This window comes from Papaver somniferum, chromosome 11 (genome assembly GCF_003573695.1).
Source record: "Papaver somniferum cultivar HN1 chromosome 11, ASM357369v1, whole genome shotgun sequence".
NCBI lineage: Eukaryota > Viridiplantae > Streptophyta > Magnoliopsida > Ranunculales > Papaveraceae > Papaver > Papaver somniferum.
The window spans coordinates 8,427,164-8,445,272 of record NC_039368.1 but is presented as its reverse complement, the minus strand read 5'-3'; the positions used below and the strand labels follow the sequence as shown (position 1 = coordinate 8,445,272).

Here is an 18,109-nt window from a genome sequence, read left to right as displayed (position 1 = left end):
TGGAGACTGAATCACCATATTATTATCTAGGTGGAGGCTGAATCACCATATTATACATTGTTTGGAAGGAGTCAGTTCCAAATACATGATTGATTACTTTTGTGATTTGGTTATGTTTCAGTGTTAGAGAAAACATGAATTGTTTTCAAATCATTTCAATGATTACTTGAAAGTTAAATGTTATTCCTACTGGGCACCCCTTTTAGGGATGATGTGATCACCCCTTCCCACTTTCAGTTTGAGAGACAAATCAGAGTTGCGCAGCGAAAGCTTCGAGGAGTTGAGTCCGTTAGTTGGTTAACTTCGGCTATATTTATTATGTTGAATATTATATTTGTAAACCAAATTACTACTATATATGTATCATTTGAGAAAAGTTCTTGTATATGTATATTTCTGAGCGGGGGTAGTTTTGTAGCAGATTTTTTATAGCAAATGATTTAGATTTTTAGTGCCTCTTTATTTAGTTAATCTCTTGGATTAGTCAGCTGCTAGCTTTGGGGGCGCTACAGTATGGTTTCAAACTTCAAATACAAAATACTTAAAGTTATATATTGTAGGAATGTAAACTATTACTACTTCAACTCGAGAACCAATTGGAAAGCAACCACAAGCCTTATACATCAGTGAGTCAGTTAATCAATTGGTAGATAAATGTGCCAATTCGCAGGATAACAGGAAAACAAATAACTAACCTAAAACTGGAATGTACCTTTCCTTCTTTATGTTAACCAAGTAGGTTTTAAGAAGAATGAATCTTTCTTCTTGCCGTTACACAAACAAATACAAAATAGTTCTGATATTGCTTGATACAGAAATAAGATGGTAAATTTTTATCCCGCAGTAGTCTATTGCAGAAAGAATGGACGTGTCCCTATCAAAAACCTTGGATTTTTTTTTTCTTTTTGTTTTTTCGACATGACAAGTAAACCTTAGAGTTCGCCATGGCCGAAGCCCGAAATTGGTATAAACGTAAAGGGTTGGTTAGGGTCTTAGGTACGGGGCAAAGTTATGTTGGTTCGTGGGATTAGTTATGGACGAGCAGAGCTAGGGTTAGCCTAGACTTAGATACGGAGGGGGACATTCCGAATCTATGCCGTCCAATATCACAAACGATCTCCACCGCTCTTTGACCTAGATACATATACACCAACTTTTCTTAGAACATTGATTTATATTATTCTCTTAATTTCACTTAATTTATTCTCTCAAATTCACTTAATCTATTTTAATTTCACTTAATTTATTTTCTCAAATTCACTTAATCTATTCTCTCCATCATGAATCCGGTTTTTGATTCTCCTAAAGAGGAATGGAGATGGATTTATACGAGAAAGACCAAGAAAAATACATAGATATTTTGGGACAATTGAATGAAGACTCGAAATACCCTTATATGTAAAAGAAAAATAATATGAGGTCGGATCTATAATTAGAACACGAAGATTTGAATTTCTTTCCGGATTTCAATTTCTCGGTAAACTCAATTTGGTGCTCCAACGATTCTTTGATCTTTCTCTTCTCGGTCTATTTATTCGGCATCCATTATTATGTTTTGATCTTTGATGTAGGGGTTTGCTCACTATAATCTTCTCTTACTTAAGAATGAATGAGAATTAAAGTTTTCTAGCTAAAAATAAAATAAAAACAACACCAGGAGACAAAAGAAAAAAGAAAGAAAAAACATATCCACGGCACACTCGAAAAGCTAAAAATAAAAGAATACCAGGAGATTAAAAAGAAATAATTAGTGCTGGCTATGGGGTTCGAACCCATGCGCACTTGAGTGCAGAAGATCTTAAGTCTTCCCCCTTAACCACTCGGGCAAACCAGCTGTTTGTTCCGTTCGGACCTGTTTGTAAAATAGTATAACTGCACAGTTCCCACGCCAATTTCTCGAATCTTCTGTCCATCCCCTTTTTATACCTTTTTCCTAGACCAATTCCCAACTTTCTCAATCTCTCTCTGCCTAAATTTTTCATCCTAAAAGAATAAAAACCCTAATTCTGATTTTTCATTGTAGGATTAGATTAGATGGCGGGACATCTAGCTGATATATATGGTACAGAAAAAGACAGAGTAAATTGTCCTTTTTATTTCAAAATCGGTGCTTGTAGACATGGGGATCGTTGTTCTAGGCATCATACCAGACCTTCTATTAGCCCTACGATTCTTCTCGCAAATATGTATCAAAGACCTGATATGATCACTCCTGGTGCTAGTATTGATCCTTCTGCTCAAGATCCTCGTCATATTCAACAACACTTTGATGTAAGATTATCTTTTATTTTTTTTATTTTTTTTTGGGTTTTTTTGTTTTAATTTAACTTATGGATTTGTGAATTTCTGAATGTCGGTTTTATTTGAAATTGAAGGATTTCTATGAAGATTTGTTTGATGAGCTGAGCAAGTATGGAGAGATTGAAAGTCTTAATATCTGTGACAATGTGGCTGATCATATGGTGGGGAATGTTTATGTTCAATTTAGAGAGGAAGAACATGCTGCTAATGCACTTAAGAATTTGACTGGAAGGTTTTATGCAGGTACCGCTTTTTTGAGCTTTGATTTAATTTGTTTCAGCATGCTTTGGTAGAATTATTTCGTATATATATTTTTTGTCTGTATTGATTGGTAGAAGGTTTTAATGTTTCCAGGGCGTCCTATTATTGTTGATTTCTCTCCTGTGACGGATTTTCGTGAAGCTACCTGTAGGCAATACGATGAGAATACGTGTAATCGAGGTGGATATTGCAACTTTATGCATTTGAAGAAGATTAGCAGGTCCGTCTTGTTTTAGTTTTTATTGCATTTAATGTTTTTTAGTGGAACTTGATATGTTTGAACATGATTCATTGGTGAACTCATTGTAGAGCTAGATTGTGTAGTTTTTGTGCTTTTGTGGCTCCTTGGCTTGGGTGTTTGTTTTGCAATTGATGTATTTTATTTGCTCAATGCCAGGGAATTGAAGCGGCAATTATTTGGTAGGTATCACCGTTCAAGGCATAGCCGCAGTAGAAGCAGAAGCCGCAGTCCTTACAAGCATCGAAGTTATGAAGAGCGTTCACATGGTGGGCGTGGTCATGATAGAAGGTCCAATGATCGCGGTAACAGAAGCCCTGGAAGGAGAAGGGGGCGAAGTAGGAGTCCTGACAGGAAGAGGAATAGGAGCCCTGTTAGGGATAGGGAAGGTAGTGCAGAGAGGAGGGCCAAAATTGAGCAGTGGAATAGGGAAAAGGACCAAGTAGTATCTGCTAATGAGAATACTACTACTGGTGTCACTCACAGTGACAGGAATGGGGACGATGCACAGAATGGAGAGCAATTCTATGAGCAGCAACAACCACGGCGAGGAGGACATGGATCATATGAATATGATCACTAATCTGGTAGGTGTCAGTCACTTTGTTTGTTGGTCTTGTTAGAATGATGCCTCTCAGTCTGTTCTATAGGAAATAGAGGGTTTGGATTACACTAGACGTACACATTGAGTAAATTCAGTTTAATACCATTTTCCACTGTGCAGGTGGTGTGCAGGTTTTCAGTTCTAGGATGGGGAATGTGAATATTGTTTCTTGTTTATACATCGTTATTTCATTTATTTTGTTGCTGGTTTGGTTTTCAAAGACAGGTTTTTCATTCAGCCTCAATGTTTTGCTGAAAGTTTCTTTTTTTTGGTTGTTGTACACCAATTCCTTCGCTTTGTTGCCGGCTTAAACTTCTCCTCCTTATTTTTCCCGCCAATGCTTCTTGCATTTATGCTAAATTTTGATCATACAATAGCTTTTCTGGTCATGGATTCTTAGGTTTTTTAATGATCCGGTCAAAATTCTGAAAACGAGCCTGGAAGGTTCTAGTTTACTGAAATCATAACGGCAGTGTCTCTTCACATGTTTGATGGTTTTGTTATTTTTAATTTGACCTCATGTGGTGCACATCCATGACAAAATGTCTGAGTATCTATTTTCAGAGATGTTGATCTTACTTATTTTCATGAGTTGTTGCAGGTTCAGCTTCTGAGGAACAACCTTACCTTTTATGTTAACTCACGGTGAGCTTTGATTACAGTTTTTGGCTCGACGTCAGTGATGCGAGTCCACAAGATTTTAATGTTTCACGGTGCGAAAGTTGAAGTTATCTTGGCAGGTTAAGTTTTCTATATGGAGGAAGGACATAATTTTTTTGGTCATTGGTGGAACGAGCGGAGAGGATTTGCTCGATGTTTGCTCATTCTGTTTAGTTTGAGGAAGATCTCTGGTCTTAATTCAGAAAAGAACTTTGTTTTTTGTACTTGACCATGTAGAAGTAGTTGATACTCTTCATTTTCTACTTGGTCGGCTCAGCGTAAGTTTTAGTAGATTTAAACTCTCTCTTTTCTAGAATCCTTTTAATTGAAGAAATCTAAGCAATGAAAACCTGAGTTTCTTTTTATGTCTGATTCTCTGTATGTTTTTTTTTTGGTCATTCATTGCTTAACTTACCGCATTCATTGCTTGATCTGGTACCACAGTGAAGCTAGTAAGCTAGTAATACTGAATGTTGGCTGTTGCCGCTGATCATTCTAGTGAGGCCCCATAGGTTATACTACTAGGATATTCTGGTACCGAAACCGGTAAGCTTAGTCAGCTAAACTGGGCGCATCATCTTTGTGTTACCCAATCTACAAGGAAAACGAAAGATACCTAAAATGTTGAAGGAAATAGTTCAGCGACCTCCAAGGATTGTAATAGATATAGATACATTGTTATTAGAGATCTTCCGGGAAGAACTTGAATCAGACGAAACATGTCTTCCCGTAAATGCAGGAAGAGTCGCAATTTCGCTAGTAAGCATAGAGAGTATGCAGGAAGAATTCCTCTACACACAACAAACCCACATGAATGCATCCTAATATTTCAACCTCAAAAGATGGTTCGGACAACACCAATGTTGGGTCGACTAGCGAAAGTGCATTGTTCTCGTTCCACAGCTGCCATGCCTGAAATAATATCTCCGAGAAATCGTTTACTTGATCAGGAAAGGAAAACACAATGTTGGAGGAAGCAGAACAGACGACTGGAGATATGAATTGAACACTTGCATGTCCTAAAAGCCTCAATGATAGTTCCTGATCGCAGAGACTAGAGTTCTTTTTTCCACTCACAGTCTCTAGCAACAACACTCCAAAGCTGAAAACATCGGATTTTTCCGAAAATCTTCCCTCTATCACGTACTCAGGGGACATGTATCCACTAAATTCAGGTATTTAACATAGGTTTTAGAGCATGGAAACGTATAGAAAACGCTCATAAATGATCACAAACTTATGTTAGGCAAGAGTATAACTTACAATGTTCCAGCAACCTTTCGAGTATTTGCTTGCAGTCGTTCATTGCCTCCGAATATCCGTGCCATGCCAAAGTCTGAAATCTTAGGATTCAATTCCTCGTCCAACAGAATGTTGCTAGCTTTGAGATCTCTATGGATGACTCTTAGTCTAGAATCCCTGTGAAGGTAAAGAATCCCTTTACCTATCCCTAGGATTATTTCGAACCGCCTTTTCCAATCAAACACTCCTTGCATTTTAGGATCTGATCCACATAGCCATAGATTAACAAGTCAGTATTCATTTCTGGAAATTGAGAAATTTAAGGCAATTTGCATCAAAGTGATAGTTAGTGAACCAAACCGAAGAGAAATGCATCCAGGCTTTTGTTGGGCATGTATTCATAAATCAACATCTTCTCTTCTCCATAGGTGCAGCAGCCGAGCAGTCTGACGAGATTTCGATGCTGCAGTTTAGAGATCACCAAGACTTCGTTTTTAAATTCCTGCAAGGCTTGTTCAGAGTTCTTAGACAGCCTTTTCACAGCTATTTCTTGCTCCTCCAGTCCTTGACGCAACGTTCCCTGACAAAGATAACAGCATGTATGTCTTACAGGCTAAATCACACGACTTGGTAGTAAATTTTCAAAGGTTGTGCAACATATCAGCTATACCTTATACACTGGTCCAAAACCGCCATGCCCAAGCATATTAGCTTCACTAAAATTGTTTGTTGCAATAGCTAGTGTTTTTAAATCGATAAGTTTGAGTTCAGTGTTTTCTCCAATTAGCATCTCTGAATCTGAAGGTTCTCTTCCATAACTGTACTAGACAAATGATCTTCTCGTGTTTTTCTTCTTCTTTTTTCTGTATCTCCGCTTCTTTTCCCATTCCACACTCCTTCTCATGCCTCTCTTCATTTTCCCTGGTATTAGTTATGCGCACACAGAAATTTGCAATCAATTTCAAAAGTATGTGGTATTAATAAATGAAACCACTCTGATCACGGATCCATCTCAAACATGAACGAATTCGGTCTCCCATGAAAATCCAACAAAAGTATGAGCTGACACCGGTTAAAAACATTCCTATAAGAACTGCAGCTATGATAATTATCTCCACATCCAATTCCTTATCTGCAGTCAATTGTCTTTATGTTATAATTTCTCTTGTACTGAAAGTCTAGTATAGAAAACAAAAAAAACTTACGTACCAAGTTCTGAATTGGCAACACGAATATGAAGATTGAAACCGGACAGGCCGAGCGTTGGCCCGGGAATTGCCAAGACTAAAGAAGCCTAATCTGAAAATTCCATTTTTTGAGGAAACTATAGTTTGAGGGTCAGTTATGTAATAGTCGAACTACACTCGCAAGGCGCAAACCAGATGAAAATATAAGGAAGCATGATCATGTTTACTAGTGTTGCATAGAAATGATTGTTACCAGAGATAATATGATGATTATCATGAGAAGAGCCGGCAATGTTGAGAAACTATTTTTTTAATGCTTTAAAAATACTTTTTGACTAGAATTTTTTGGAGTTGCGAGTGGATTTCTGTACTCGTGACCTTGACTTGGAATTCAGTGAAATTTTTCTGATGAAAAAAAATCATTCCCCTACATGGGGACACGGACATGCGGCATGCCCTACAACTATAAGCAACACTATCCTTGTCATTCTGAGATAAAAGCTACAGAATTCATGGTACTAATTACAACAACAAATAATCGCAAGGAAATAACTTCAGCGTCCTCCAAGGATTGTGATGGAAATATCGTTATTAGATATCTTCCGGGAAGAACTTGAATCTGACGAAAAACGTCTTTCCGTAAATGCAGGGTTCTTTGGAGCAGGGAGAGTTGCAATTTCGCTAGTAAGCATAGAAAGTGTTGTGGCCATAGTTGGCCTATCTACTGCAAATTCCTCTACACACAACAAACCCACATGAATGCATCTCAATATTTCAACCTCAAAAGATGTTTCTGACAACACCAATGTTGGATCAACCAAGGCAAGTGCATTGTTCTCGTTCCACAGCTGCCATGCCTGAAACAATATCTCGTCCGCTACTTGATCAGGAAAAAAAAAACTTGCAATATTGTTACAGAAAGCAGAAGAAACCACTGAAGATATGAATGCAGCACTTACATGTGCTAAAAGCCTCAATGATAGTTCCTGATTGCAGAGGCTAGAGTTTTTCTTTCCGCTCACAATCTCTAGTAGCAACACTCCAAAACTGAAAACATCGGACTTTTCCGAAAGCCTTCCCTCTATTACGTACTCAGGAGACATGTATCCACTGGATTTAAGCATTTGAGACAGGTTAAGAGCATGAAACTGAATAGAAATGTTGATACTTAAATGATGAGAACTAGCCTGGCCAAAAAAACTTAACTTCAAATGAATAACTTACAACGTTCCGGCAACCTTTCTTGTATTTGCTTGGAGTAGTTCACTGCTTCCGAATATCCGTGCCATGCCAAAGTCTGAAATTTTAGGGTTCAATTCTTCGTCCAACAAAATGTTGCTAGCTTTCAGATCTCTATGTATGACTCTTAGTCTAGAATCTCTATGAAGATAAAGAATCCCTCTACCTATCCCTAGGATTATTTCGAACCGCCTTTTCCAATCAAACAACCCACGCATTTTAGGATCTGGCGCACATAGCCGACAGAACAAGTCAGTATTCATCTATGGAAATTGAGAAATTTAAGGGAACATGCATCTAAGTGACAATGTTTAAGTTAATGAACCAAACCGAAGAGAAATGCATCCAGGCTTTTGTTGGGCATGTATTCATAAATCAACATCTTCTCTTCTCCATAAGTACAGCAGCCAAGAAGTCTGACAAGGTTTCTATGCTGTAGTTTGGAGATCACCGAGACTTCGTTTTTAAATTCTTGCGAGCCTTGTTCAGAGTTCATAGAAAGTCTTTTAACAGCTATCTCTTGTTCCTCCTGTCCATCACGCAACATTCCCTGAAGAAAACCATATCTTGCATTTCTTACAGGCTAATATACATCACGACTCATGATAATCAAAAGTTGTGCAACATATTACCTACCTTATACACTGAACCAAAACCACCCTGCCCAAGCTTATTGGCCTCACTAAAATTGTTTGTTGCAACAGCTAGTGTTTTAAAATCGATTACTCTGACCTCCGTGTTTTCTTCAATTAGCATTTCTGAATCTGAATGTTCTCTTCCATAACTATAATCCTCATCTGAATGGACAAATGATCTTTCAATGCGTTTCTTCTTCCTTGTTCTGTATCTCCTCTTTCTTTCCCATTCTACGCTCTTTCGCATGCCTCTCTTCATTTTTCCTGGTGAGAATTTTGCAATCAAATTTTTTCAAATAAATTGAAGCGTACGTTTCATGCAGAAAAACGACATCAAGAGAAGTTAGTCGTGCAGCAAAGTAAACCAGTATACCTATCAAATAGAGGAAATATAAATATATGAAACCACTTTGATCACCAATCCATCTCAAACAAGAACGAACTTGTTTTCTCGTGAAAATCCAACAAAAATATGAGCTGACACTGGTTAAAACTATTCCTATAACAACTGAAGTTCTGAGAATTATCTTCACGTCCCATTCCTTATCTGCAGTCAATAAGGAAAGTATAATGCAGATGAGGTTTACGTTTCTCATATCTAGTTCAGAAAAGGAGGAAAGGCATGCAGGACTTACCAAGTTCAGAATTGGCAACACGAATGTGAAGATTGAAACCCAACTGCTCAGAGGTTTCACGTGCGTCAATCAAATCTCTTGTCCACCACATACATCCAAAATTCGGATCGTAATTGCTATACGAGTACGCAATGCATGAACAGTCGTGCAAACATTTATCATGACACTGCACGTAGCTTATGCCTTGCGACAAATGATAATAATCTGGCACATTCCACATATCCACTTCCAAAAACCCATCTGCTTCTTTTACCTTACTTCTTTCACTGCTGAACATCTCACACTGCAAAGCTTTTCTCCTCGAGCATCCACCTGACCAGTTCCCATCTTTCCATTCATTTGTAAATTTGGGTTCGAACCCTCTCATGCAACTACAGGTTTTTGAGTATTGCTTATATATTCCGAATGGCCCGCATTTGTTATAAATGTCAGAGGACCAGCTGATAAGCCATTGTTTCTTCTCCTCGTGCCATTGTTTTCCTGTTAGTTTCCCATCAGATTCTAAAACTATCCTCGACAAAGCAGATTTGTCCTCGTACAGTATCGATAAGAAAACAGTACCTTTCGAGTAATCTTTCTCTAGTTTGAAGTCTGAATCAGGATGATCCATGCCTATAAACTCCTCCACCCACGGGCCACTTCGCCATTTCTTCTGAGCACCGTACTTTAAAATGAGTTGCGGTATGACGTACGGGTCTAACTCTAACGTAAAGTCTCCTGTGGAAGGATCAGAATTATTCTTCCATGAAGTAATAGTTTGTTTCTTACCTGTTCTAAGATTCACACCAAATTGCATCTTCGGCAACAACGTATTGGTAGGGTGATCAAAACTCTGCCAAATATACCTTCCTTCATTGTGGTTATAATTTGGCGATGATTCTCGTAGAACGAGATTCCCGGTATCCAGCAGCTCGGCAACTAACTGATGAGAGACAAGAACAGTAGTAACATTTGAGGTCCAGCATAGCTTCCCTTGCCCATCAAGAACCACAATATTTCCGTCACTGGCGATCCTCAAAACTCCAGAAGAATCATTTAATGGGTGATCTCTATTTGCAACCCATACTATGGTTGGCCCTGGAATATTATTGTACCAAACTCCAACATAGCGATTACGAGAATCGCCAAGACTAAAGAAGCCTAATCTGAAAATTCCATCTTTTGAGGAAACTATAGTTTCAGGGTCAGTTACGAATTGTGTTGCTGTAATAGTTGTGCCTAATACTGCACTGCCAATGCTCAAACTAGCTACAAAAAAGAAGGTCAAAACATAAGATTGTAGCCTCATTTTTTTTTTCTGGTGTTTGCTTGATTGCTTCCTGTTTTTGTGTGCATAAAAATGATTGTAACCAGAAAGGAGAAGAGAAGATAGGATTGGATTGGATTGGATTGGATTAGAAAGATGGAAATTTTCCAACCACCTTTTTAATGCTCTGGAAAATACACTTTTGACTTCAAATCTGTCAGATGAGTTGCGTGTGGAACTTAGTACTGGTTAGCTTTACAGACTTGGACTGTTACTGATCATTTTTGTCTTTTTTTTGTCTTTTTTTACATAACCTGGTTAAGAATGGTGTACAGGTACCGGATGCCGGATACGCTATTCTCAGCAGGAAAAAATGTTACCTTTCCCTACAAGTATGGTGCAAGTGTACGTCGGTGTCGATACGGATTGGCTCAACCTAGTAAAAAATCAAAGTCAATGTTGTCTGTACACCTCCTTAGAAATCTGTTCAATACTTCAATGGATTAATTGGTGACTAGCAGGTTCCTTCAAAGTTGGACAAAAACACAAAATTGGACCCTAGTCCTTGGGAGTGCCCCAAATCTTAAATATCAAGTGACTGAGTATTTTTACATCCTCACATGAAGTTAGGTTCCTGCAAAGTTCCAATTGTTAAGGATTGTAATGAAGTAAAGTAAAAATTGGAACAAGATTTAGAAGCGGTTCTGCAACAATGTTTGGATTTGTAGTAATGGAGATAATATATGCTAAGAGGCTTATAGCTAGTTTGCCTTGGTTTTAGCACAAAGGTCTTGGCAGGAAGCAACACTCTGCAAAGGGCATTTGGATTTTGTCTTGAGTTTAAGCAACACTCTGTAAAGGATAAACCATCTTGCGCAACATAACCAAAAATATCTTTTATAGAATATCGAAAACAAGATCAAAAATACAAAAAATAAAATATTTGATTAACCCCCTATTCCTGACATAATTTCGGGGTTGAATTGAAAAAAACTTATAACAAGATCTTAAAATCTAGTCTCTGCAGTTAAAGCCTCCATAAGAGAATGCAATCATCAACAGGGTTGCTTCATGCATCACCACGAGGCATCAGATTTGGTATATACGACGACGTCGGCATTGGCTGGACAAATGGCTGTGGCATGAAATATGTAACTGGTCCTTGATGATTTCCAAACACCATCTGATTGCCTCCTCCGGGTTGAACTGCCATCATTGGAATTTGATTGCCTCCTCCTGGTTGAATTGCCATCATCGGGTATTGCATTACCATTGGTACCATCCCAGAACCATTCTCTAGATTCATTGGTCTCTGACCAGCAAAATTCTGATTAAAGGGTTGAAGAATGTACACTGGTTGCATCTGCTGCATACTAGTGTTCCCTCCCCAAGATGTAGCAGCAGCAGCAGCCCCATGATCAGTAGATCTACTTGTCATGCAGCTAAGATTTTCTTCTGCCAACTGAATTTTCTCATCTATTGTTTCAATCTTGGCATCTACAGAGTCAATAAGTTGTTGGATTTGATCAGCACTTAAGTTATTGAACCGATCATCCCATTCTAGTCCGTCAGCATTGCTATTATCTCCCGCTAATTCACTCGAATTATCATAATCAATTTTGTTCTTTCCACCATCGCCAGATACATTATTAAGATCAATGTGTTTTCTAGTGCGTTCTTGTTTCGGCAGACTGAGATATCGCCTAAGGATTCTAATTAAATCGCCTAAACTCTGCGGCTTCGGGTATGTATCAACACCTTGTTTTGGTCCGCCGTAGACAAGCATACAAGCATCAACACCAACCAATATAGAGAATTCCTCAATTTTCTTCTGTAACCCTTTAATTCTCGTGGCATATGACTTAGCAGGAGCCATCTTCCTTTTCTGTTTCCAATAGGCAATAGCCTATCTTAATTCAAAGAAAATAATGATTTGTGTGAGCTGAAACAAAAAATAGGTCTCATATTTATAGGCTTTGTGATACGGGGAGAGGTTTCACAAGAAAAGGAAACCAAAAGGAGTTTCTATTCTTAATCTTAATAGAGGTCTAGAAGTAGTAGGATTTCTATGGAGTTTCTATCTTTACCTACTGGCCATAATTTGGAAACTAAAAAGGTCATGATCCCTAATTAAGAAGATTCTGACCAGTCAGACACCAATAGCACCACAGAGGCTTAAGGCGCACACCATAGGCATAATCATATCCCATGTGCACCATCTTGTTGAAGAAAAGGAATTCAGGTTCAATTACCAAACTTGGGAATCATTGGGTAATTCTACCAAGTGGCTAAAGGACTCTACTCATAAAAATCAGGCAAGTAAATTTGATAATAAAGCGTTCAAAATATCAAAAAGAACAAGACAAATTTGAAGAGAATAAACTAAATTTGATAATAAAACACCAAACCACAAATATTTGAGAGGAATCCAAACCCATTACATCCAGAAATTAAGAAGTCAATGCAATACTCATACTAAAACTTAGGTCTAATAATAATAATGCTACTACTATATTTCTTTCGGAATCCAAATCTCCAACAGAGTAGAAACTCCCCTGTACTTGTCCACCTCTCAAATCACAACTACAAAACTTTAGCATTTGTGTCACTTTGAATCACTTGCCGTGTTTAGCCTTTGAGTGTGCCTGGAGAGCAGAGTCAGTACCGAATGCCCTGCATAGAAAACAGCATAACCAAATCAGTATGAGAATAAAAGCAAAAACAAATGACCAATTAGCGGACAGCTAAATAAAAATTTAAATTCGAAGACAGTAGCTTACTTGCTACAAGAATTGCATGAAACTGACCCAGTAGATTTTAGAGATTTGTTTGACTTGTTGCCTCCACTTGCAGGGGTCTTTCCTCCCTTGGGGTAAGGAGTACCTTGATGAACAGCGCCACCTTTCTTGCCATCAGCACCTGAAACAAGATCAACAGCTCCAGAAATTAGAACAAATTAAAAAATGGCAGCAACATAACAATCCAAAGAAGTAAGCCAAATGATAGAAGATTTTTACCAGACTTCTGAGGAGTCTCTAGTTTAGCCTTTTTGTCACCAGGGGTGGACTTCTTGTTAGCACCTTCAGCAGGTCTCTTCTTTCCCTATAAGAAAGACATCAAGTTTTAGTTGATCAGCAGCGGCAAATGCAGAGAGCGGCAAATACAGAGAACTCCGACTCAAGCTAATCATATGAAAGTATTGAAAAATTACCTTAGGAGTAGGAGTTGGCTCTTCTTCTTCATCCGAGCTCTCGCCATCATCACTATCACTCCCCTCCATATCCTACACAACCATGCAAACAACACTCAATACACCAGCTCTGGGCAATACATATAACAAAAAGAAGTGTCTCATAAACTAGCAATTGACATAATAGAACCTATAACAAGTCTCCCAAGATGACAAATACAGGAATCCAAAGAAGATGATACACAATGTAAATCAATAATATATAAGAAGATAACTAGGCTGCTGAGAGTAAAATACCTCATCTTCATCAGAATCGGAACCATCAGAATCAGATTCGTCAGAATCATCCTCATCATCAGCCTTGGGGTCAACAACCTTCACCTTCTTAGGTGCAGAAGCATCAGGTTTGGCAGCCTTTCCATTCTCCTTAATGTCAACAGGGAAATCCTCAACAGGCATATCATCCTCATCAGAATCTGTAAGAAAACCACCTTCATCATCAGAATCTCCAAGGACAGACATATATCCAGTGAAGTAGATGCTTCCATTCTTTGAGCTGTGGGATAGCTCAAATTCCTTCTCGAACACCAAATCATGAGATATCTGAGGGAACTTATCAGCACTAAGGTGTGCAATCACATGCTTTTGGTTATCAATCTTTGCATACACAACCACTGTTTCCTCCTTTCCCTTCTTCACTTCACCGATACATGACTAAGACATTAAAGAAAATAGTTAGAAACTTCCTTGCAGCATATCAAAATCATAAAAGAAACAAAAATCAATAAACTACAGCCTGGTCAACAATAATCTAACCTGTGAAAGATGCAAGACTTTTTCTTCTACAGGAGCAACCTTGTAGCTCTGTCCAGGCTTGACTTCAACACCTGACCACCACCAATATATCAGTAAGATATAGTAACAACAAAATAGGGACAAAAATTACTCTCAAATTCTCTAAAGCAACCAAAATCAAAGGGGGGTTTTCACATACTCTAAGACCAGACATCAAATTTAAATGGGAAAGTGACAAACACTTGCAAAATCCAAGAGACTAAAGGATGCAATCACTAAATCGAAGGCACAAATCATCATATACAGCTATTATACATCATTAGCTTCAAATGAAAACTACACATCCTATTATCTGAAGCAAAATACATACTTATCAAACAAAAAACCTAAAAACAAACATAGCAACCACAGCAGCAGATACATCCACATGATTGCAGAACATAGATGAATCAAACAGAAAATACTGTTTCAAATCAAGAACAAATAACATAAACAGAAACCAAAAATCCATCCCAACTCGTTCAATCAGACAGTCAAAACTGAACCTCCAAACCCTAAAATCACAAAAGTACACAAATCCCTAAAATCATACCTAAAACTTCATGATAATCAAATAATAAAGCTCAAACATCTCATATTAAACAACAAATAGAAAAAACAGCCACTAAAAACCTAAAAACACTATAACGCCAGTCAGGGTTTCAAAAACACGAACAAATCAAGCATCAAACACACTACGGAGATCATCAAAGAACAAGCAAATAGAAATACTAAAGAGATTAGAAGAGATTATTACCCCAAAACTCCATGGATTCAGAAAGGTAAGGTGGCGATTAGGGTTTTGGAGAGGTTTATTGGGGGAGGAGGTAGAGCGTTGTTCACGAGAGAAATGAAAGAGGGGATATATGCTTAGGGTTTAGTGGGATTTTATAAGTAAATTTCCGAAATGACCTGACTGATATTGTATAACCAGGAGTATTATGGTTCGGTAGCCTACGCCACCACACAGCTGTGTTATTGGATTTTTGTTTAGTTCGTTTTATTTATGGGCCCTGACTACAAAGCCCTCTTACCAAGTCTATGGATTGTATTAAACATTGTTATTGGGTTGTCGTGCTAGCCTACCAGCTAGTAGGTTGAGCAAAAAGTCTGGAATCGCGGATTTCATCGCATTTATTCGTAAAATTACGGGTGAAATTCAATCAGCAAAATCCATAGGCCACACGCGATTGGATTTTCCAAATTCGAACTTTTAACGGTTTGGTTGCGGTTGGACTTTAAAGTCCGCATATTCACCTGCACCGTAAGACAGTAAGGAAAATTAATAAAAATATTAAGGATAATATTGGAAAAATGCCTTGCACACGTGTATGGGTTCGGGGTGTTGGATTTTCCAACTCTTAATGAGTTAGGTGATGATACTTGTGTTTTTTTGAGAAGGTTGGTCAAGATGCTAATTACAAAATAGGAGGGTCTCTTTTTCATAGAATAGGTATTATTATTTAAAAGAGCGTCGGTGCCCATATTATTGCTAGGCTACCAACGCCCTCTGCTGATAATGTGGAAGGATCTTATTTCTTCTTCTTAATAAAATATTGGAAATATCATTTATATATATAAACTTCTTATCTTTCTCAAGTACCAAGGAATTTAGGTACCCAAAGTGAACTAATAGCACTTGATTTGAACACCAATGAGATTGAAGGATTATTACCAGCTTTCATGGCATTGATGCCGAAACTATTAGCATTACCAGTTGAGACTTGAGAATAATAAGTTTGCAGGGATGATAACATCACAGTATGCAATTAAAACAGTTGTTTCAGATGAAGGTAGTTCACCATTTGTTAGGTTATATTACTTGGTGGGAATTACTTGTTTGGTCCAATTCCAAGTCCTTTAATGGCTCTTCAACCTGGCACTGTAATTGTTAGTTTAGTTAATAATTGTTTGTTTTAATGTCTAACAAGTTTTTTCTTTTGTCAAGGTGGTATTCAGAAATCTTTAACTTACAGTAACAATGGACATGTAATTCCATAATGATTATTGTTAATGAAATATGATTATTACAATCCCGATTGAAATGGATTTCTTGATTTCTCTTTTGTTCTTACAGTTTTGTTTATTTTGATTAATGGAAATAAAATGTTTAAATGTGTTAGAGCACTGCTCGGTCGAACTCGCAAGCGTTGTTATCTCAAGCTTGTTTGTCAAGTTTGGTGATCAAAACTATAACTCTTGATTTCTAGTCTACTTATAGCGATGTCTCGGACTAGGATAGAATGTGTAGTTGAGCTTTAGACTTCACGGCGTTCATCTATTGAAGACGAAAAACTACTAAGGAGAGCTTGTGGAACTTCATCAACAAAAGGTATGTGGAGACTGAAACTCATCCATCACTCGGAAAGTCTATATCTACTATATTTCCGTCTTGAGACAAAAGTCGTATTACTATATAGTATTCGATTTATACACATTTGAAATTTCGAGCTGAGTTTAACTCGCTTACATATTTCTCGAAATATGTGTTGGTAAGATTTCGCTTTAACCAAGTCATCTTATATGAGAATACAAGAAATTGAACAATTCTAGAACTAGTTTCATTTGAGTCATTTGAACTAGTTATGGTTAAGATGAATAAGGTTGATATGAAAGTAATTCATATGGCTAACTTTGGTTAACTATTGTTGAACCAACAAGGTGTACACGTTTAGGTATAGTTACTCATATCTAAATGAAGGTACATTTCATTTGTGTGTAACAAGGTAAGTTCGATCTAACGGTTGAAAGATATTAACTTGAGTCTAATAAGGTTTTCATCTAATGGTGAATATTGAATGCTTTGTGACCAAGGTAATATTGATTGCAAATCCTGATTTAAAAATTATATAAGGGAAAACTCTAGCAACTGGGAACCTAATCCCCACACCTCTTTTGTGATACTAGTTGCGACTAGAGTCAATTCTCCTTTAACCATAGGTTTTTTTCTAAAACTTGTAGGTTAACTAGGGGTGCACATTGACCCGGCCAAACCGCCTAAACTGTCCGACCCGACCTAAAAAGAACCGAACTTGACCGAATCCAAAGTACTTTACGACCATGTACGTAAAGTGTTTTCTAAACCCGAGATATCCACGGTACTACTCGGTGTGTATAGATACCGACCGACCTCACTCAAAACCGCCCGATCTAAAACATCAATGGCCACGTATAAATATTTCTCCTAGATACTCTCCTCAAACTCTAGCCACAAACCTTCTTTTTTATTCTTTTCTTCCTATTTTCCTCTCGAGCAAAACTAGGGCTACGGAGAGGCGACTCCACTATCTTCTGATCTTCAAACTTCTTTCATTTTCTTTATTAACTACAACCCTCACCTACATACATCACCACCATCATCTCCAAATGTTTCTGATTTTTGTTGATAATCAAATGGAATTTACGGCAATGTAAAAGTTTGTTAATTATTGTTTCTATAAGTAGGGTTTGGTCTCGATTTGTTGATCGATTCTCATTAATTAAGGTAATTCTACTGATGGGATTTAATTTGGTTTCGATTTTTTGATTGGTGTTTTAATTGATTGGAGTACTCTTATTAATGGAGATTAGTTTGCTTTGGATTTTTTTTTATTGTTTTAATTAACTGAGGTATTGTTACAAGCGGGTTTTCGTCTGATTTCATTTTATTTATTTTTTTGATTTTGTCTATTGTTTATCACTTAAGGGTGGATTTTAGTTTCATTTTTTGAGGAAGGTGTTGATTTTACTCCGTATGCATATGAGATCATGTAATGATCGGTAAACCAGGAACCGATCCAAACCGATCCGATCTTGAATCGTGCGGTTTACAACCGACCCAAACTAAAATCAATAGTA

General features: G+C 37.6%; 4 protein-coding genes and 1 non-coding gene across 15 annotated transcripts; 1 reads left to right on the top strand and 4 right to left on the bottom strand.

Annotated features, from left to right (window-relative positions):
• Window positions 1–1,751: 1,751 nt before the first annotated feature.
• Window positions 1,752–1,834, bottom strand: TRNAL-UAA. Its single transcript has one exon. It is a non-coding gene; the product is annotated as a tRNA-Leu (tRNA).
• Window positions 1,835–1,940: 106 nt separating this feature from the next.
• Window positions 1,941–4,433, top strand: LOC113321243 (splicing factor U2af small subunit B-like). Of its 5 annotated transcripts, XM_026569148.1 has the most exons (6): window positions 1,942–2,271; window positions 2,376–2,544; window positions 2,656–2,782; window positions 2,960–3,387; window positions 4,006–4,049; window positions 4,145–4,433. In XM_026569148.1, the coding sequence occupies exons 1-4, from the start codon at window positions 2,035–2,037 to the stop codon at window positions 3,381–3,383; spliced, it is 957 nt and encodes a 318-aa protein (XP_026424933.1). In that variant the 5' UTR covers window positions 1,942–2,034; the 3' UTR covers window positions 3,384–3,387; window positions 4,006–4,049; window positions 4,145–4,433. The 5 variants fall into 5 exon arrangements, with proteins under 5 accessions (XP_026424928.1, XP_026424933.1, XP_026424931.1 ...); XM_026569146.1 differs by lacking the exon at window positions 4,006–4,049 and having other exon boundaries at window positions 4,067–4,433; XM_026569145.1 differs by having other exon boundaries at window positions 4,006–4,433.
• A 387-nt stretch (window positions 4,434–4,820) lies between these two features.
• LOC113324048 (G-type lectin S-receptor-like serine/threonine-protein kinase At1g11330) lies at window positions 4,821–6,204 on the bottom strand. The gene is made up of 4 exons (XM_026572387.1): window positions 5,977–6,204; window positions 5,667–5,886; window positions 5,328–5,568; window positions 4,821–5,229 (listed from the first exon to the last, which is right to left on the bottom strand). The coding sequence occupies exons 1-4, from the start codon at window positions 6,094–6,096 to the stop codon at window positions 4,821–4,823; spliced, it is 990 nt and encodes a 329-aa protein (XP_026428172.1). The 5' UTR covers window positions 6,097–6,204.
• On the bottom strand, window positions 6,156–10,323 carry LOC113321241 (G-type lectin S-receptor-like serine/threonine-protein kinase At1g11330). 6 transcript variants are annotated; one of them, XM_026569139.1, is made up of 8 exons: window positions 9,003–10,323; window positions 8,741–8,914; window positions 8,369–8,631; window positions 8,063–8,282; window positions 7,899–7,958; window positions 7,718–7,790; window positions 7,453–7,603; window positions 6,857–7,350 (listed from the first exon to the last, which is right to left on the bottom strand). In XM_026569139.1, exons 1-8 carry the CDS (start codon window positions 10,288–10,290, stop codon window positions 7,048–7,050), a joined length of 2,532 nt encoding a protein of 843 aa, XP_026424924.1. In that variant the 5' UTR covers window positions 10,291–10,323; the 3' UTR covers window positions 6,857–7,047. The 6 variants fall into 6 exon arrangements, with proteins under 6 accessions (XP_026424926.1, XP_026424924.1, XP_026424923.1 ...); XM_026569138.1 differs by having other exon boundaries at window positions 7,718–7,958; window positions 9,003–9,482; window positions 9,564–10,323; XM_026569142.1 differs by having other exon boundaries at window positions 7,718–7,958; window positions 9,003–9,719; window positions 9,848–9,876.
• Window positions 10,324–12,596: 2,273 nt separating this feature from the next.
• On the bottom strand, window positions 12,597–15,164 carry LOC113323071 (histone deacetylase HDT2-like). Of its 2 annotated transcripts, none has more exons than XM_026571317.1 (7): window positions 15,030–15,164; window positions 14,255–14,325; window positions 13,736–14,152; window positions 13,460–13,531; window positions 13,266–13,350; window positions 13,029–13,167; window positions 12,597–12,921 (listed from the first exon to the last, which is right to left on the bottom strand). In XM_026571317.1, exons 1-7 carry the CDS (start codon window positions 15,040–15,042, stop codon window positions 12,864–12,866), a joined length of 855 nt encoding a protein of 284 aa, XP_026427102.1. In that variant the 5' UTR covers window positions 15,043–15,164; the 3' UTR covers window positions 12,597–12,863. The 2 variants fall into 2 exon arrangements, with proteins under 2 accessions (XP_026427102.1, XP_026427103.1); XM_026571318.1 differs by having other exon boundaries at window positions 13,056–13,167.
• Window positions 15,165–18,109: the final 2,945 nt, after the last annotated feature.